Below are 19,811 nucleotides of genomic sequence, written 5' to 3' on the forward strand. Positions count from 1 at the left end.
TGTCTGGGTGGTGGTACCACTAGTCTAGGTGATAGTACCACCCACTGTCAGGCTGCAGGCGGTGGTATTGCCCAGTGCAAGCGGTGATACCGCTTATACCCTGAAATTTCAGAGGTTTGAATTTTGGGCTCCAAATTTGAATCCATTTGGGGCCTATAAATACCCCAACTATTCCTCCATTGATAAGTAAGAAATATTGAGCAAAACTCTATGATTCTAAAGTTGTAAACCTTAGAAAGTTTAGTTCTCTCCTTCGAAAGCTCAGAGAGAGTTCTAAGGGAGGTGTGAGAGTGATACCTTGTAAAAGAGGGTTGTAAAAAGTTATCTCCTAAACTTGTGAAAAGGAGAAGAGGGGTGTAAAAGGTGATTGGTCTTCGCCTATTGAAGGAAGACCGATAGTGGATGCTAGTGGCCTCGATGGAAGAGGAATCAGCGGAGTGGATGTAGGTCACGACGACCGAACCACTATAAAAATCCAGTTTGTATTTCTCTTGAGCAATTTACTTTAACTACAAACCACTTTACTTGCTTTACATCCACTATACTCTTCCGTGTACTTTCAAAGTTATTATCTTTACGAAACGATTTTTCATTGGAAACAGATTTAATCGCAACGAAGTTTTGAACCGACGTAATTTTTACCGCTGCACTAATTCACCCCCCCCCCCTCTTAGTGCTGACTCTTTTCCCAATAAAATTAATATTTCATCATGAATCCAAGCAACATGTCATCATAAAATCATGCATAATCAAAATTTTAATACATCATTCCATGCATAATCATTATCATAACTTTTCCCCCTTTGTCATCAATAAAAAGGAGAAGTGTATCTAGCAAGTTTTTAATATATAATTTTAAATCATTGCATTATAAACATAATCTCAAGTTTAATCATCATGCAAGCTAGTAATTTTCTTTCTTCTCTTTTGAGAAGTGCAATTTTTTTGCTTCCTTGGCAAAGTGCAAGCTAGCAAAATTTTACATCATATTACAACATGCAAGCTAGTAAATTTTATGACATTTTAGAACATGCAAGCTAGCAATTTTGCTTTTCTTGAAGTATGCAAGCTAGCTAGCAAGCTAGCAAAATTTGCTCTCCCTATGTCATTGTCAAATAGAAGGAAAGAATACAATATTATAATTCTTTTTCCTTTTAATAAATAACAAAAAGAAACATGGGAGTTCAAAAACAAGATCTTGATTCTTAGAAAAATCTCATGTATCAAATATCGAGAAATCAAGATCATGATTTGGATAAAGAAAATAAATCTTAACCCATAAAGTGTTCTTGTATGAAATGTCAAGTCATCATCATTATCACATTGGGCATGATACTAAACCAATAAATTTTTAAATCAATATTACTTGGGTATGCATGATACAAAAAATAAATCAATCATCACTATGAGCATATCATACATGATACTAAGACATTAAAATTTTTAAGCATTTATCACTTCATACATTAAATCAACATTTTGATCATGATACCAAACATTCATCATTTCTCTCATGCATACTAAAGCATTCGTGATACCAAACATTAAATTAATATTTTTTAAGCATTTATCACTTCATGATTGTTGGTACCAAACATTCATCATTTATTTTCTCCCCTTTTGTCATAGGCAAAAAGGAGAATCATTCAACAATGCAAGTGTTTAAAAGCATATCAAGTAAGTTTTACACTAATTTATCCAAGCTAGCAAAACTATCTCCCTTAATGTGCAAAACTTTTCTCATTACATCATTTTTTAAATCATCACATAAAATATATCAAGAAAAATTAACTTGGTGATGAGGTATACAATTCATGAAGACAAATTATGAATATTAAGAGACAAATTATGATTCTTTTGGATAACAAAAAGAAGAAACATATTAAATAATCTTGATTCATAAGAATCTCAAGTTGTCAAGATCATGATTTATATATTAATGAAAGATCTCAAGTTATAATTCAAAAAATCATGATTCATAAAAAAAATCTCCTCTTAAACAATATGAGAACACATAATAAGAGATCTTGATTCATAAAAGATTTCAAGCTATAATTCCGAGGAATCAAAATCACGATATAGGTAAAAACTCATTCAAATTCAAATCATCAAAATCACTTTCAAGAAATTCAAAATATAAATATATTCATTAATCTAATTTTTAAAAATCGATAAGATAGTGATAGAGGAATTTTCAAAATGCATTCCCTTTTTAGTTGTTTCAATTTATGTGGTTTGATTTCTTATAAGCATGCCCAAGTTTTTTACGCTAAATCAAAACAAGCATCATCTTGAGTTCTAAGTGTCAAATCCTTCTTATTCTTTGGAAGATTATTCTTAAGTTATTCATGTATATTGCATGTCATTTCATAAGTCATCAAAGACCGAATAAGTTCTTCAATCGAAAAATAGTTCAAGTTCTTTGATTCTTGTATTGTAGTTACTATCGAATCCCAATTTTTAGTAAGTGATCGTAAAACTTTATTTACAAGTTCAAGATTTAAAAAACTTTTACCAAGAGCTTTTAGACTATTGATGATATCCGTAAAATGGGTGTGTATATCTCCAATAGTTTAGCTTGGTTCCATATGAAATATTTCAAAATCATGTATCAAAATATTTAGTTTAGAGTCTTTTAACTCTACTAGTGCCTTCGTGTGTGGTTTCAAGAGTGTGCCAAATATCGAAAGTAGTTTCGCAAATAGAAATACGATTAAATTCATTTTTTCCAGGGCATAAAATAAGACATTTATAACTTTTGTATTTAAAGAGAAAGTCTTCTTCTCCAACCCATTCCAATCGTTTATTGGAAGAAAAGACTTTTGAAAATCAAATTCGACTATATTCCATAAATCAAGATTCAACGAAAGCAAGAAAACTCTTATTCGAGTTTTCCAATATGTGTAGTCCATCCTATTGAACTTGGGAGGACGAATGATAAAGTGACCCTCTTGAAAGTCGAAAAGATCCATCTTCTAGTGAGCTTTCACTACATCGTCTGTGTTAGGATCAAGAGCACTAACGGGGGGGTGTGAATTAGTGCGGCGGAAAACTTTCAACGATTAAAACTACGTTCGTACGATAAGAGTGATTTCGGTAGAAAAGCCGATTCGTAAATCACTTTAACTTGTGATCAAGCAAGATGCAGTTAAAGCGAATCTATAAGGGTAGTTTGTAGTTATGATGGAAATCAGAATGTAAGCATAAACTAAAATATGATGTTCGTACGATAAAGCTTATTTACGTCTAAACACCGATTCAGAAAATACTAAACTTTGAAACATGATCGTAAATTCGCAGAAGGCAGTAAGCTATTGAGGAGGTTTGCAGTAAAGATAATATGCTCAAAGTAAATACAAACCAGAGAGCACCGCGATTTTAGAGTGGTTCGGTCAATCTTGACCTACATCCACTTCTGGCTTCCTCCACCGACGAGGTCACCGACATCCACTAGAGGCCTTCCTTCAATAAGCGAAGGCCAACCACCCTTTTACAGTTTCACTCCTTTTGACGGGCTTAGGAGACAACCCTTACAGAATTTTCTCTCCTCTCTTGAAAGATCAGAACTTGGAAGAAAAGAGGGAGAAGAACTTTTAACTTATACAACACTTTTGAGCTCTAAAAATCACAGAGTAAGATCAGGATTTCGGTTGTTTTGGTTGCTCTTTCATTGCTGAAAGAGTGGGGTATTTATAGGCCCCAAACTAGTTTGAATTCCGAGCTCAACCTCGAATTTCTTCAAGGTGTCCTTAAGTAGCAAGTTCTCCTTTTGGAGAGTTTCTAGATCATAACATTTTATATATGAAGCTAAACTATCATGATATTCAGTTTTTAATTTATCGAAATTACTAATAAGACTATCATGCTCCTTTTTTAACAATTTATATTTTCTACTAATTATTTTACATTCATCAAATAAGTCATGGAAGGCATTTAATAATTCATTAAATGATAAATCTACATTAATTAAATTTGTTACCTCCTCTCCGATGGCCATTAGGGCGTAATGAGCAACTTGCTCGGTGTTGGACTCCTCTTCTTCGGACAAACCTTCGGCGATGCTCCGACGGACTTCCGGCAAACTCCTGGACTTGCGACGATCCACTTGGCAAGTTCCGACGAGCTTCTTTTAGCAAGCTCCTGGACTTCTCGGATTTGTTCCCGCAAAACCTCCGACGACCGTCCGAACTTCCATCGAGCTCTCAAACTCCCAACGTGATCATAGTCTTGACTCCGGCACAACTCCTACTGCATATCTTACTTTCATCATAGTTAATCCTGCACACTTATCTCAACATATGGATTAGATAACAAATGACAATTGACGTCATCATCAAAATCCGAGATTCAACAGTCTGATCCTTTGGTGTGTCCCCTGATTCATTCTACCCGATGCCCGATCATTGACTCTGGCCCAACATTCGATTCTTCTTTAATCGTTTTGTCTTTCTCATGATTGTAGTTAGTCCATGATCACTTATCTCAAGATATATATTAGATCATTAATTCACCAATTGATTTCATCATCAAAATATAAGATTCAATAGCTAAGCGATAGTACTGCTAAGATCCAATCTTTACGGCTCTGTCAGGTAGTGGTACTATTGAGACTAGGTGATGATACCGCCCAATGTCAGTCTATAGGTGATGATACTAGGGGTGGTACCGGTAGTACCCCAGAAACCCGGGATGAGATATTTTTTGGCTTCATTTTTGAAGTCATTGGGGTTTATATATACCACACTCTTTCCTGCATGAAAGAGTACGAAAGTGTGAACAAAAGTTTTGAGATTTTGGGTTGTAAAAATGTTGAAAAAGTGTTAAGTGTCCTCCTCCTCCTTAGCTTTGTGATCATTCTAAGAGAGGTATGAGGCTTATAAATATTATCTCATAAACTTGTGAAAAAAAGAAAGAGTTGTAATAGAGTAGATGGTCTTCGTCTATTGAAAGAAGACCGTTAGTGGATGTCGGTAGCTTTAAAGAAGGAGGAATCACGAGTGGACGTAGGTCTTGACGATTGAACAACTATAAATTCAGTTTGCACTTTCTTTTTCAGTTTCATTGCTATTACATTCTCAATTAATTGCTCAATTCACTTACTCTAAGTCAATCACGTTTTTTTTTTTTTTTTCATCGAACAAAAATTTTTTAAAACTGATATTTTTATTAAAATTACTAAGTTACCCCTTTTTAGTGTCAATTTGAACCTAACATAAATCACTCCCAAGCAAGTCGTTTTTATTCTCTGGATGGGTCCATACTTTTGAGGCCGAATCAGGTGTTTGATTTTTTGGTCAACGGCACCCTAAAACTAAGAAAATCAAATAATCGAATCGCCCCTCCCAAAAATCAATAGTTTCAATTTTTAACCTAGTAACCAAGCCTCGAGGAAGCTGCCATTTTATATTGTTTATTGTATCAGGTGAGCGCGTGACGAGTATAGGACAGTTGGGGAAAGCCGGCCTTTACGGAGCCAAAAGCTTGGTTAGGTACAGCACCTGTTCATGAGGCGTCCGCGTGCGCCCCGTGACTACGCCCACCACTCATTTCTCTAAACGCTTCCGTTTCAGCCACATGTTCTCCAGGCGTTTGTTTAAATGCCAACTTCTAGACCGTCCCGTTTTAGCGGTCGTTGTACATATCGATGTTCGTCACTGTGCAGGAAGAAGGGGGTAGATGAAACGAGTGGTAGCTGGCGACGCCACTCGTCCTTTTAAATGCTCACTACTTCGTCTAAGACCTTCTCATTCCCACACAGTTCAGATCGTTCAAGTGGGACAAGATGGCCCCCGGCACTGCATTGCTTCCCACGAACGAGGCGACCCTGAGGGCGAGCTTCGTGCGGGACGAGGACGAGCGACCCAAGGTGGCCTATAACCAATTCAGCAGCGACATCCCGGTGATCTCGCTCGTCGGGGTTGACGACGAGGACGGGGCCACCGGCGGGCGGAGGGCGGAGATCCGCCGCAAGATCGTGGAGGCCTGCGAGGACTGGGGCTTATTCCAGGTGCTGGACCATGGAGTGGACGCCGGCATGATCTCCGAGATGACCCGGGTCGCCCGGGATTTCTTCGCGCTACCCCCCGAGGAGAAGCTCCGGTTCGACATGTCCGGCGGAAAAAAGGGAGGCTTCATAGTGTCCAGCCATCTCCAGGTAGAACATGTTTGACGAAGCCTTCTCACGAAGTTGGTGGATTCCATGGGCTAAGAACTAATTCGATTGATGTCACGCAGGGTGAGGCAGTGCAGGACTGGCGAGAGATCGTGACTTACTTCTCGTACCCGATCGGAGCTCGGGACTACTCGAGGTGGCCGGATAAGCCAGAAGGGTGGAGGTCGGTGGTGGAGTCGTACAGCGAGAAGCTGATGGGGTTGGCGTGCAAGCTGCTGGAGGTGTTGTCGGAGGCAATGGGGCTCGACAAGGAAGCCCTCACCGATGCCTGCGTAGACATGGATCAGAAGGTGGTGGTCAACTACTACCCCAAGTGCCCCCAGCCCGACCTCACCCTCGGCCTCAAACGCCACACCGATCCCGGTACCATCACCCTCCTCCTCCAAGACCAAGTCGGCGGACTCCAAGCCACCAAGGACGGCGGCAAGACGTGGATCACAGTTCAGCCCGTGGAGGGAGCTTTCGTCGTCAACCTCGGGGACCATGGCCATGTGAGTATCAGCAAACGCCTTCTTCTGCGAATGCCATACAGATCTGACATGCTTCTCTCTGAGGCGGGCGCAGTATCTGAGCAACGGGAGGTTCAAGAACGCGGATCATCAGGCGGTGGTGAACTCGAGCTGCAGCAGGCTGTCGATCGCCACGTTTCAGAACCCAGCGCCGGAGGCGATCGTGTATCCCCTGGCGATAAGGGAGGGAGAGAAGCCGATCCTGGACGAGCCCATCACGTTCAGCGAGATGTACCGTAGGAAGATGAGCCGAGATCTCGAGCTTGCCAACCTCAAGAACCTGGCCAGGGCAGATCATCAGCGGCTGGAGTTGCCGGAGAATGCCAACGACATCAATGTAGCAAAGGCGAAATGCCTAAATGAGATCCTAGCTTAATATATATGCTATAGGTCTATGCCATCTCTCACGTCCGAGCCACATAGTTTCCCGTCCGTGCGACGGTGAATGCTGTAATAAGATTTCGAGTACTCAGATATCTATAAAAAAATGTTCCGCAATTAAATTAAGATATCAATTACATCTAAAATATGATATAATATACTCACATATCAAGGATTAATGGTTAGAAATATTATTCAACAAAGAAAATATTAATTAAAATATTCATCAAGGAGCCTAATAGGGTATATTCTGACATTAAGCGAAGCCTGCCTGTTGGATGCCGAGGGATTTGTGTGATTTGTGTGGAAGACAAAGACTAATTCTTTTTATTATCTATAGGGGATGTATGGACCCTATGATTTCCTAAGCCACATAAATGAACTACAAAAGAAGGACGTTCGGACAGGGATGGGCGACCCTATGATTTCCTAAGTATAAGAACCGATCCTCGATGCCTGCATAGGGATCGAACCTCTCTCACTCTGATCATCCTCGTCCTCACTATTTTAAGAAGAGCTAACATGATCATCGAAGGAGTCGGGTTAGGAAATACACCTCCCCCCGACGTCGACATTTGTGTAGAATCCCCAAGAGATCAGAATCCACCCAAGGCCTCCTCATTCCCTATGGGGACCATCTCGCTCAATGCCACGAGGGTCACTTGGACAACCTTGCACCTTCGAGACAAGATAGAGTTGTATCGATCTTCAGTTGACGGTATTAAGACAGAAACATTTTGGCACTAGAAGGAGTGCCTGAATGTTACAAAAACATCCCCTAGCGAAGCCTCTCAATAAACACTAAGAGGCATTGCTACCCACACACAATACTTTTGTGCAAAGAGGATAATTGCCTTCCTTCCCTTAGGTGGACGTATCCACCTCGACCCAAACCCTAGGGTGCTACTGGTGTTTGTTCAATAACTCTGGGCTTTCACCTCCAAGGGCAAGCGCGGGGCACTTGGTCATTCTTGCTAAGGCTTTTTTGAGCCTTGCACACTAGGTGTAGGCCCTCATCGGGATGATGCAAGCCATCACCCCACTCCTACCCTAATTTGCCTAACAAGCAATGCCCCCTTCACAGCCATGGCCAATGACTCAACCATCGCCTACACCCACACTCCTTGGGGTTCCCCTGATCGATCCATTGCTGGAAGCCTCAGATTGCCCCTGATTGGTGGAAATACCAGTTCGAGCACCGCACTCCCCAACGGTACAATTTAGTGCTCCCTACATCACAGGCTGGCATTGCCTAAGTTGAAGACCCAATCGATCGACTCAATGGATGATTCACTAAGAGCCCAATTATGAATGGTGAATTAGTGCCTAGACAAGGTGCAACGGGAGTTCCTGCACTCAAAGGGGGAAGCGAACGACCTCACCTCAGGTCGTTCTCCATTTGTCCAAAGTATCCAAAAGGAGCCACTCTCAACCAACTTTCGCCTCCCGTCATTAGAGGCTTTTGATGATAGCTCTGACCTAATGAAGCACACCATGGCCTTTTGAGCCCAATTGTTATTATACGATACCTCGGATGCTATGATATGTTGAGCATTCCCAACCACCCTAAGAGGCTCAGTGCAAAAATGGTACAACCGCTTGAAACCTATTAGGATAATAAAGACACTAAGATAGGGAGGGTGAATTAGTTCTTTCGAAAAGTTGAGCTGATTTCAAAAATTTCATTCGATGAAACCTGTATCGGAAATATATTTAACTTGAAAAGTGAGTAAAGGTAATGAGCAACTAAATCAATAAGTAATAAGAATGAAAAGAATAAAGGAAATGCATACCAGATTTATAGTGGTTCGGTCGTTGCAATTGCTGAATTTCAGATTTTGATGATGAAATCAATTGATAAGTTTATGATCTAACAGGCATTTTGAGTGACACAGGACTAGCTTCGATCATGGAGAGATAATTTGATTAAAGTAGGAATAATCAATGTTGGGCCGAAGTGAAATATATTAGAAGATTGAGTGTCGAGCAAAAGGATCAATTAATAAGATTGAGTGGTTAAAGGCTTCATGCCATGGGTTCGGGTATCCGGCTAATAAGATCAAACATTACACCAAGGAGATCGGATGTTGCGGGAAGACAACATACCGATTATGCAATATGCCGAAGGAAAGGATGATGCACGAAGGGTCGAACGAAGTGCCGGATGAACTAATGACATGTTGGACAACATATGATTAATATTTTATAATAATTTATCTAGATCGAGTTAGTTTAGGTCTAATTAAGTCGGTATTAGGGTGAAACAATGCCAACTCAAATAGGGGCTAATTGGGCTTAAATCAAAGCTAAATTGGGCCTACTGTTTAGCCCATTCAGTGTCATATAGTAGGGTCTGGTGGTGGTACCACCCAGACTGGACAGTGGTACCACTCAAACAAAAACTCCAAGAGTATGTCAAGCGGTGGTACCGTCAGATTGGGCGGTGGTACCGCCCAGTGTTAGTGTGTCAGACGGTGATACCGCTAGACTGAGCGATGGTACCACCCAATGTCAGATTGGCAGGAGGTGGTACAACCAGTAGCTCGAAATCCCGGGGATTTAAATTTTGGCTCCAAGTTTTGAATCCATTTAGGGTCTATAAATACCCCATAAATTCTTACTTGGAACACACACGAAAATAGAGCAAAAACTCAATGATTCTAAGGTTGTAAACTTTGTTAATTATAGAGTCCCTCCTCTAAATGCTTAGCGATAGTCCTAAGGGAGGTGTGTGAGGGAACACTTATAAAAGAGGGGTGTAAAGGTTCTCTACTGAACTTGTGAAAAGGAGAAAGAGTGTAAGGATAGTTGATCTTCACCAATTGGAAAGAAGATCAGTAGTGGAAGTTGGTGGCCTCGAGTGAAGAGGAATCTAGAGTGGACGTAGATCATGACGACCGAACCACTATAAATTCGATGTACTCAGTTTGCATTTTTATTATGCTTTTCATTCTCATATTGCAAATTGATTTTCTTGCTTACTACTTTCACTATGCTTACGAATGCACTTTCAAGTCAAACTCATTTTTCTGATATGAGCTTTATTGAATGATATTTTTGAATTGATGTAATTTTTTGTCCGCACTAATTCATCCCCCCTTTTAGTGTCGACTTGATCCTAATAGTTGGTATCAGAGTCATATTTTATTCGATTGGATTAACACCTAAGAGAGATGGCTTTTTTTGACTTTCAAGAGGGTCTTTCTATCACTCGTTCTCCTATATTCATTGGGATGGACTACACTTATTGGAGAACTCGGATGAGAGTTTTCTTACTTTCTTTGAACTTTAATTTATGAAATATTGTTGAACTTGATTTTCAAACCCCCTCTAAACCTACGAATGAATGGAATGACTTTAAGAAAAAATTATTTTCTTTAAATATAAAATCTATGAATGCTTTATTTTACGCTTTGGATAAAAACAGGTTTAATCGTATTTTGACTTGTGAAACTGCATATGACATTTAGCATACTCTTGAAATCACACATGAAGACACAAGGAGGGTTAAAGATTCTAATGTTAATCTCTTGATGTATGATTTTGAATTATTTCGTATGAAACCAAGCAAAACCATTGGAGACATGTATACCCATTTTACGGATGTCGTCAATAGTTTAAATGCACTTGGTAAAAGTTTTTCGAATCTTGAAATTATGAATAAAATTTTACGTTCTCTTCCTGAAAATTGGGATTCAGAAGTAATTGTCATTCAAGAAGCAAATGACCTAAATAATTTTCCTCTTGAAAAACTTATCGGGTCTTTAATGAACTATGAAATGAGTTATATGACACAAGACGAACATGAGAACAACGTTTCAAAGAACAGGAAAGATATGACACTGAGAACCAAAGAATATCACTTAAGTGATAACTCAAGTGATGATGATAATGACATAGAACTTTCGATGAGAAAATTCAAAAAATTCATAAAACAAGAAACTAAGAACAAAAAAAAGCTCAAAAGGAACACAATAACTTGCTATGAATGCAATCGACCGGGGCATATCAAAAGCAAATATCCGCAACACAGAAGAAAAAGACATTCAAAGTGACATGGGACGAATCGAGTACATCCAAAGACGAGGAGCAAACCGATAAAGAAGAGGTGGCGAACTACACCTTGGTGGCTTTCCACAATGAGGCAAGTAACTTAACCAAAACCCCTTTACTTTACTATGAAATTACTTAATGCATTTCATGAGTTGTTTTTAAACATCACCAACACTTAGAACTTGAGAGAAGTTTTCACAAGATTACAACAGCATTTTTCTTTCATTTTGCTCTCAATTCTTGTGTAATCTGAGCAGGGGATGAGAGGGGTATTTATAGGCTCTAAATGGATTCAAACTTGAAACTTAAAAGTGTCTCATCCCCCATTTTCAGGGTACTAGTGGTACCATTGCTTGTGTTGGGCGGTACTACTACTTGCAACACTAACACTGGGCGGTACCACCACCCAGTCTGGCGGTACTACCACCTGACACAGTCTTGGAGATTGTGTCTTGGAGATTAAGCCACTAGCGGTGCCACCGCTTGGATCGGTGGTGCCACCGCTTGACCCAAATTTTGGGTCACTGAATGGGCCTTTCTCTCGACTGAAAATAGCCCCACTTTGGGCCTAATTGGCTCCTAATTGAGTTGACCAAATTACATTCTAAACCAATTCAATTAGATCTAAACTAACTCTATCTAGATAAATTATTACCAAGTATGAATCATATGTTGTCCAACATGTCATTGGTTCTTCCAACGCTTCGTTTGATCCTTCGGCGCATCGTGTGCTCCTTCGGCGTATTGCCTAATCAGTATATTATCTTCTCGCAACATCCGATCTCCTTGGCACAATATTCGATCTTCTTGGCCCATTGCCCAAATTCATGGACCAAAGCATTCTGGCGACACGTCGACCGATCCTCTAGCTTGATGTCCAATCTCCTAACATGTTCAACTCTGGCTCAACATTAAATTCCTCTTGCTTTAATCAATTTGCTTCTCCTTGATCGAAGCTAGTCATACGTTACTCAAAATACAAATTAGATCACAAACACATCAATTGGTTTCATCATCGAAATCTGAGATTCAACAATCTCTCCCTTTTTTATGATGACAATCAATTGATGACGGAGTTTAAACTAAACTCCCCCTATCAATATGGCATAATTGAGATGAACTTTGAATTCAAATTGAATTCAAGTCAAAGCAAATTTAATCATGAATATTTTATCATTGCATGCATCATTATCATAAGTTGAAGTATTGCATGCATAATACCAAAGTATCATGTATATTTTTAAAATATAAAATCCTTATTATATGCATGATTCCAAATCATCATTCATAATTACATCATACCATGCATTATCATCATCATACCTTCTCCCCCTTTGTCATCAATAAAAAGAAAAAGTGTAACTATCAATGTTTTAGAGGTATAAGCTTAGCAATTTAGCAAATTTCCCATCACTTTAGAGCATGCAAGCTAGTGAGTCCTTTCTTCTCTTTTGAGAAGTGCAAGCGAGCAATTTTTTGCTTCATTTGCAATGTTCAAGCTAGTAATTTTTGCTTCCTTTGCAAAGGGCAAGTTAAAAAAATTTTACATCATTTTACAACATGCAAGCTAGCAACAATTTTAAGTTTTGCAAGTTTGTAAATTTTGCTAGATTGGCAAGTTAGCATGTTTGCTTTTCTTTACGATATTCAAACTAGCAAGTTTTTGAAAGAGAATGCGAGATAGCAAATAGCTAGTTTCGAACATGCAAACTATCAAGTTTTTCACATATAAAAGTTAGCAAAACTTTTGCACCTTTTAATATGTGCAAGATAGTATGTTTTCTTTTCTGTGCGATGTTCAAGCTAGTAAGTTTTTTGAAAAGGAATGTATGATTTACATCATTTTGGAACATGTAAGCTAGCAAATTTTACATCATTTTAGAGCATACAAGCTAGCAAACTTTACTCCCCCTTTGTCATTGTCAAATAGAAGGGAAGAATATAATGTTATGATTCTTTTCCCTTTACTTCAATCTTCATGACAAAGATAAATAACAAAGATGAATTTTTATCAATATTTCAATCATAAAAAAATGAAGTCATGAATGTCAAAAGACCATATATCATTTTTGACAAATTTCTTCTTTTGTAAATAAAAAGAATGATAGGAACTGATCTTGATTCAAAAAGAAGACTTAAGTCATAAAAATCAAGAAATCAAAATTATGATCCGAAAAATGTATAAGGAGAGTTTATGCATTTGGGAGATTTAATAATTTGCCTAAATTTAACATTCAAACTAGCAATTTTGATTCTCTTGATATGCTAGCAATTTTCTTTCTCCCTTTTGTCATTGTAAACAAGGAAGAAGTAGAATGGAAGAATACAATGGTACTATATATATATATATATATATATATATATATATATTCATCAATCCTCTACTTATAACATAAGGTTTACAACAACAAATACAAAGGAATTACACATCATGTCATGAAAGATAATATCAAAGATAATGTGAATACCAAAAGACATGATTCATTTTGATAAATCTCCTCTTAAATAATAAAAAGAAAATCTTAGGAGATCAAATAGTAAAAGATCTTCAAAAGAAATTTTACGTCATGAATTCCGAGAAAGATATTCTCTTTAGTAAACAACAAAATAATTGTAGGAGAATAAATAATAAATGATCTCGATTCATGCATAAGAAATCTCAAGTTGTCAAGATTATGATTCATATATAAAAAAGTTTCAAGTTATAATTCATAAGAAAAATCATAATTCATAAAAAAATCTCCTCTTTAATAAATGACAAGAAGAAAAGAGAACTTGGTTCATGCACAAGAAATATCTAGTCATCAAGTGAAGGAATCATGATTCATGTGACAAAAATATTATCGATTCATGCATTTGAGTAAATATTTTTTAAACTATTATTACTTTAACTCATCATGCATAATTTTAAAATGTAAAACCATCAAGCATGATACAAATATTTATTTTCAAAATATTCATCATTATTTTCAACTCATTCAATTTGTCAAGTCATCAAAATCACTTTCGAGAGATTCAAAATGACATAAATTGATTTATTAATCTTTTAGGATCTCTTATTGAAAAATTTAATAAGTTTTTGGGGATAGAGTTATTTTCAAGAAAAATAATGTATTTCTCTATGTGATTGATTTCATACAAGCATGCCATTGTTTTCTAAGCCAAAACCATTCATTATTGTTTAAACTTGAAAAACAAGATTTATCACAAAAGTCATCAAGATCAAAAGTGTAACACATAATTCGAAAGCATAAAATTATAAATCATCATTACTTCAAATCCTCATGCATAGTATAAAATCAACAAGCATGGTATCAAAACTTTTAACATTTTCATCATGTCTTATATCAGTATGCAATATTAAATCATCAAACATGATTTCATTAAACATAAAATATTTTTAATTAAAATAAAAATAAAAAAGTAATATGGAAATCATCAAGATACACATTATTGCTCTTAAACACATACATAGAATTAATCTTATTATATGTACAAGCATTAGATTTAAATCTAACATTTTGTTCCTTTATCATAAAATATGTAATTTTCATAATCAATTTTTTCTTTATATATATAATTTTTCTAAACTAATTAAAAAAAACTCATGAAATGAATCAAGTTATTTCAAAATAAGGTAAATACATTTCAGGTGAGTTACATACCTCATTGTGAAAGGCCATCTCGTCTTTATTGGTTTGCTCCTCTTCTTCGAATGTGCTTGAATCGATAACTTTTTCTTTAGTTTTATATACTCATCTTTGGAGTGACCCGGCTTCTTGCGTTCATAGCAGATAGTTATATTCTTTTTAAGTTTGTTTTTATTCTTTGATTCTTGTTTTAAGAACTTTTTAAGTTTTATTGTTAAGAGTTCAAAGTCATCATCACTTGAGCTTTCGCTCGAGTGGTCTTCTTGAGTTCTAAGTGTCAAATCCTTCCTGTTCTTTGGAAGGTTGTTCTCATGTTTATCAAGTTCATCATGTGTTTTGCATATCATTTCATAGGTCATCAAAGACCTGATAAGTTCTTCAAGTGGAAACTTATTTAAGTCTTTAGCCTCTTGTATTACCGTCACTTTCGGATCCCAACTTTTTGGAAGGGATCTTAGTATTTTGTTAATAAGTTTAAAATTAGAAAAATATTTACCAAGACTTTTTAAACTATTGATGACATCCATAAAATGAGTGTACATGTTAACGATAGTTTTGCTTAGCTTCATTCGAAACAATTCAAAATCATACATTAAAATATTAAATTTTGAATCTTTAACTCTACTAGTGCCTTCGTGTGTGATTTCAAGTGTGCGCCAAATGTCATGCGCAGTTTCACAAATGGAAATCTGATTAAACTTATTTTTATCCAAAGCACAAAACAAAGCATTCATAGCTTTTGCATTCAAGGAAAAAGATTTTTTCTCAAAATCACTCCAATCATTCATAGAATTAGAAGGTTGAAAACTAAGTTCAACAATATTCCATAAATCAGAGCTTATAGAAAGTAAGAAAACTCTCATCTGAGTTTTTTAATAAGTGTAGTTCATCCCATTGAACATATGAGAACGAATGATAGAGTGACCTTCTTGAAAGTCAAAAAGAGCTATTTCTCTTGAGTGTTAAACCAAATGAGAAAAAAAATGTGGCTCAATACTATCTGTTAGGATCGAGTTGGCACTAAGAGGGGGGGGAGGGTGAATTAGTATAGCAATAAAAATTAGATCGGTTTGAAAATCTTCGTACGATTAAAAGCAATATTCGAAAAGAGTTTAACTTTGAAAGTATATGGAAGCATAGTAAATAAGTGAGTAAAGAAGTTTATGTTAAATCTTTGATTTTGATGATGAAACCAATTGATAGTGTTTATGATCTGATCTGCATTTTGAGTGACGTAGGAAGCTTCGATCAATGAGAGATAATTAAAGCAGGAAGAATCATGTTGGGCCGGAGTGTAACATGTCAGAAGATTGAACGTCGAGCCGGAGAATCGATCGACATATCGGTAGAAGGCTTCGGGCCATGGGTTCTGGCATCGAGCTAAGAAGAGCAGAAATTATGCTAAAGAAATCAAAGTTGCGGAGGTCAACTGGCCGATTGGGCAATAGGTTGCAAGAGAGGACGTTGTGCCAAAGAATCGAATGAGGCATTGATGAACCAATGACATGTCGGACAACATTTGATTTAGCTTTATAATAATTATCTAAATCGAAGTAGGTCTTAGGTGTAATTGGATTGGAATTGGGCCAACTCAATTAGGGGCCAATTTTGCCCAAGTTTGGACTATGTTGGGCTAAATGAAAGGCCCAAATAGTGACTCAATAGGTGGAACCATTGGTGCCATAGTCTCCGAGACTATGTCAAGAGTTGGTACCGCCCAATGGCAGGGTGTCAGGTGGTGGTACAGTTAGACTGGGCGATGGTACCACCCAGTGTCAGTGCTAGAGGCGATGGTACCGCCCAACATAGATGGTGGTACTGCTAGTACCTCGACAACCAGGAATGAGATACTTTTAGGCTTCAAGTTTGAATCCACTTGAGACCTATAAATACCCCTCTTATCTTTTGTTAACATACACAAGCACAAAGAACTTAAAAGTGGGAAAATATTGTAGCAATCACTTGAGAAATCCCCTCCTCTAGTTCTAAAGTTTAGAATTCTGTTTAGAGAGGAGTGAGTGCTTGTAAGGGTTATCTCCTAAACCCATGAAAAGGAGAAAGTGGGGTGTAAAAGGGTAGTTGATCTTTGCCTATTAAAAGAAGATCGTTAGTAGATGTTGGTGGCCTCGATGAAAGAGGAATCGAGAGTAGATGTAGGTCACGATGACGGAACCACTATAAAACTCGGTTTGCATTTCTATTTGTGCAATTTACCTTTACTGTAAACTACCTTACTTGCTTTACTTTCTCATTACACTCTTACGAACGCTTTCAAGTTAAATATATTTTCGATATTAGTTTTATCGAAATGAAGATTTTTTGAACCGACGTTGTTTTTCTCCACTGCACTAATTCATCCCGCCTTTTAGTGCCGACTTGATCTTAATAGTTTGCAATGAAAGTAAAGAGCTTAAAGTAAATGCAAACCAAGTTTTATAGTGTTTCGATCGTCGTGACCTACCTCTACTCCTGATTCATCTTCTATCGAAGCCATTGGCATCCACTAATAGTCTTCCTTCAATAAGAGAAGACCAACTACCCTTATAACTCGATTCTCCTTTTGACAGGTTCAGAAGAGAACCTTTACACCCCCACTACCTCCTCTCTTAAACTTCACCAACACTTAGAGCTTGAGAGTTCTCACAAGATTACAATAACATTTTTTTTTTCTTTTTGCTCTCAATTCTTATGTAATCTAAGCAGGGATGAGAGGGGTATTTATAGGCCCCAAATGGATTAAAACTTAGAGCCTACAAATATCTCATCCCTAGTTTTCGAGATACTAGTGGTACCACTGCTTGTTCTGGGTGGTACTACCACCAACAACATTGACATTGGGCGGTACCACTGCTTAACATAGTTTGGGAGACTATGTCTGGGCGGTACCACCACCTGACACTAGATGGTACCACTGCCTAGTCTCACGGTACTACCACCTGACATAATCTTAGAGATTGTGTCTCAGAGACTAAGCCACTAGCGATGCCATCGACTAGACCGATAGTGCCATCGCTTGACCCAACTTTTGGGTCACTGAATGGGTCTTTCTCTTGGCCCAAAATAGCCCCACTTTAGGCCCAGTTAGCCTAATTATATTTTAAACTAACTTAATTAGACCTAAACTAACTTAATCTAGATAAATTATTATAAAGCACGAATCATATGTTGTTTGGTATATCATTGGTTTTTTCGACGTTTCGTCCAATCCTTTAGCACATCGTCCTCTCCTTCGGCGTATTGCCCAATCAGCATGTTGTCTTTTCGTAACATCCGATCTCTTTGGTGCAATGTCCGATCATCTTGGCCCGATACCCGAATTCGTGGACCGAAGCATTTGCTAACATGTTGACCGATCCTCTGGCCCGACGTCCAATCTCCTAACATGTTCAACTCTGGCCCAACATCCGATTCCTCGTACTTTAATCAATTTAGCTCTCCTCGATCGAAGCTAGTCTTGCATTACTCAAAATGCAAATTAGATCACAAACACATCAATTGGTTTCTTCATCAAAATATGAGATTCAACAAATCTTGCTTGATGTTTTAATGATGTAATGATATAATGAAAATGTTAAAAGGTTTGTGATCATGCTTGATGATTTTATATTATGCATGAATTGAAGCAATGATGACTTGAAATCATATGTTTTGGAATTATGTGTTACACTTTTGATCTTGATGATTTTTGTGATAAATCTTGTTTTCGATTTAAAACATGATGCATGGTTTTGATATATAAAAAAAACTTGGGCATGCTTGTATGAAATCAATCATATGAATTGAAACAAATAAAAAGGGAATGCATTTTGAAAATTTCTCTATCTCTATCTTATCGATTTTTCAATAAGAAATTGATAAATCTATTTATGTTATTTTGAATCTCTTGAAAGTGATTTTGAGGAATTGATGAATTGAATTTGGATGAGTTTTATCTAATCATGATTTTTATCTTGATTTCTTGATATTTATAACTTAAGATTTATTCTATATGAATCAAGGTCTTTTATCCTTTATGTTTCTTTTTGCTATCTACTATCCAAACGAATCATGATTGGTATCATTGCTATTTTATCTCCTATGTTTCTTTTTGTCATTTACTAAAGAGGAGAATTATCCATATGAATTATGATTTTTTCTTGATTTCTCATAATCTTAACTTGAGAATTTATTTTATGAAACATGATCTTGATGACTTCAGAATTCTTATGCATGAATCAAGATCATTTATTATTTGTTCTCCTATAAATCTTTTATTGTTTACTAAAGAGGATATTTATCCAAATTAACCATAATATGTCACTTGAGTTTTTAATCTTTATGACTTGAGTTTTATTATGTATAATTTCATTGTATTCATGAATTATATATCTTATCAGCAAATTAATTTTTCTTGATATTCTTCATGTGATGATTTGATAATTGATGTAAGGGGAAATGAACTATAATATTGTATTCTTCCCTTCTCTTTGATAATAACAAAAGTAGAGAAAGTATTGCAAGCTTACACATTTCAAGGAGAAAACTTGCTAACTTGCACATTTCAAAGAGAAGAAAATTTGCTAACTTGCATGTTCTAAAATGATGTGAAATTTGCTAGCTTGCATGTTATAAAATGATGTAAAATTTGCTAGCTTGCATGATATAAAACTTACTAAATTGCTAGCTTACTCTACTCAAAAGAGAAGCAAAGTTTGCTAGCTTACATATTCCAAGAATATGCAAAAATAGGCTATCTTGCACATCTCAAAAGATATAAAATTTTGCTAACTTTCATATATGAAAAACTTGCTAGCTTGCATGTTCAAAACTTGCTATCTTACTGGCTTGCATATCTAAAAACATGCTAGTTGTACTTCTCTTTTTTGTTGATGACAAAGGGGGAGAAGGTATAATGATAATTATGCATATTATGTCTAAAATAATGATTTGAAATTATGTATGATGATTTGGAATCATGTATGCAATGATAATTTTAAAAATATACATGATGCATAGGTATTATGCATGTAATACTTGTGATTTTGAATGATGTATATAATGATGACG

The 19,811-nt window shown here is 36.7% G+C and overlaps 1 protein-coding gene across 1 annotated transcript; it reads left to right on the forward strand.

The window, feature by feature from the left end:
* The first annotated feature begins 5,691 nt into the window (after positions 1-5,691).
* On the forward strand, positions 5,692-7,188 carry LOC135642108 (flavanone 3-dioxygenase F3H2-like). Its single transcript, XM_065157970.1, has 3 exons — positions 5,692-6,154; positions 6,235-6,663; positions 6,737-7,188. The coding sequence occupies exons 1-3, from the start codon at positions 5,783-5,785 to the stop codon at positions 7,055-7,057; spliced, it is 1,122 nt and encodes a 373-aa protein (XP_065014042.1). The 5' UTR covers positions 5,692-5,782; the 3' UTR covers positions 7,058-7,188.
* The last annotated feature ends 12,623 nt before the right edge of the window (positions 7,189-19,811 follow it).

The sequence above is a fragment of the Musa acuminata genome, chromosome BXJ3-7 (assembly GCF_036884655.1).
Source record: "Musa acuminata AAA Group cultivar baxijiao chromosome BXJ3-7, Cavendish_Baxijiao_AAA, whole genome shotgun sequence".
Classification (NCBI taxonomy): Eukaryota; Viridiplantae; Streptophyta; class Magnoliopsida; order Zingiberales; family Musaceae; genus Musa; species Musa acuminata.

Coding starts and splice junctions, on each gene's coding strand:
- LOC135642108 (XM_065157970.1), top strand. CDS start 5,783: ATGGCCCCCGGCACTGCATTGCTTCCCACGAACGAGGCGACCCTGAGG. Junction 6,155..6,234: donor TAGTGTCCAGCCATCTCCAG/GTAGAACATGTT, acceptor GATGTCACGCAG/GGTGAGGCAGTGCAGGACTG. Junction 6,664..6,736: donor ACCTCGGGGACCATGGCCAT/GTGAGTATCAGC, acceptor AGGCGGGCGCAG/TATCTGAGCAACGGGAGGTT.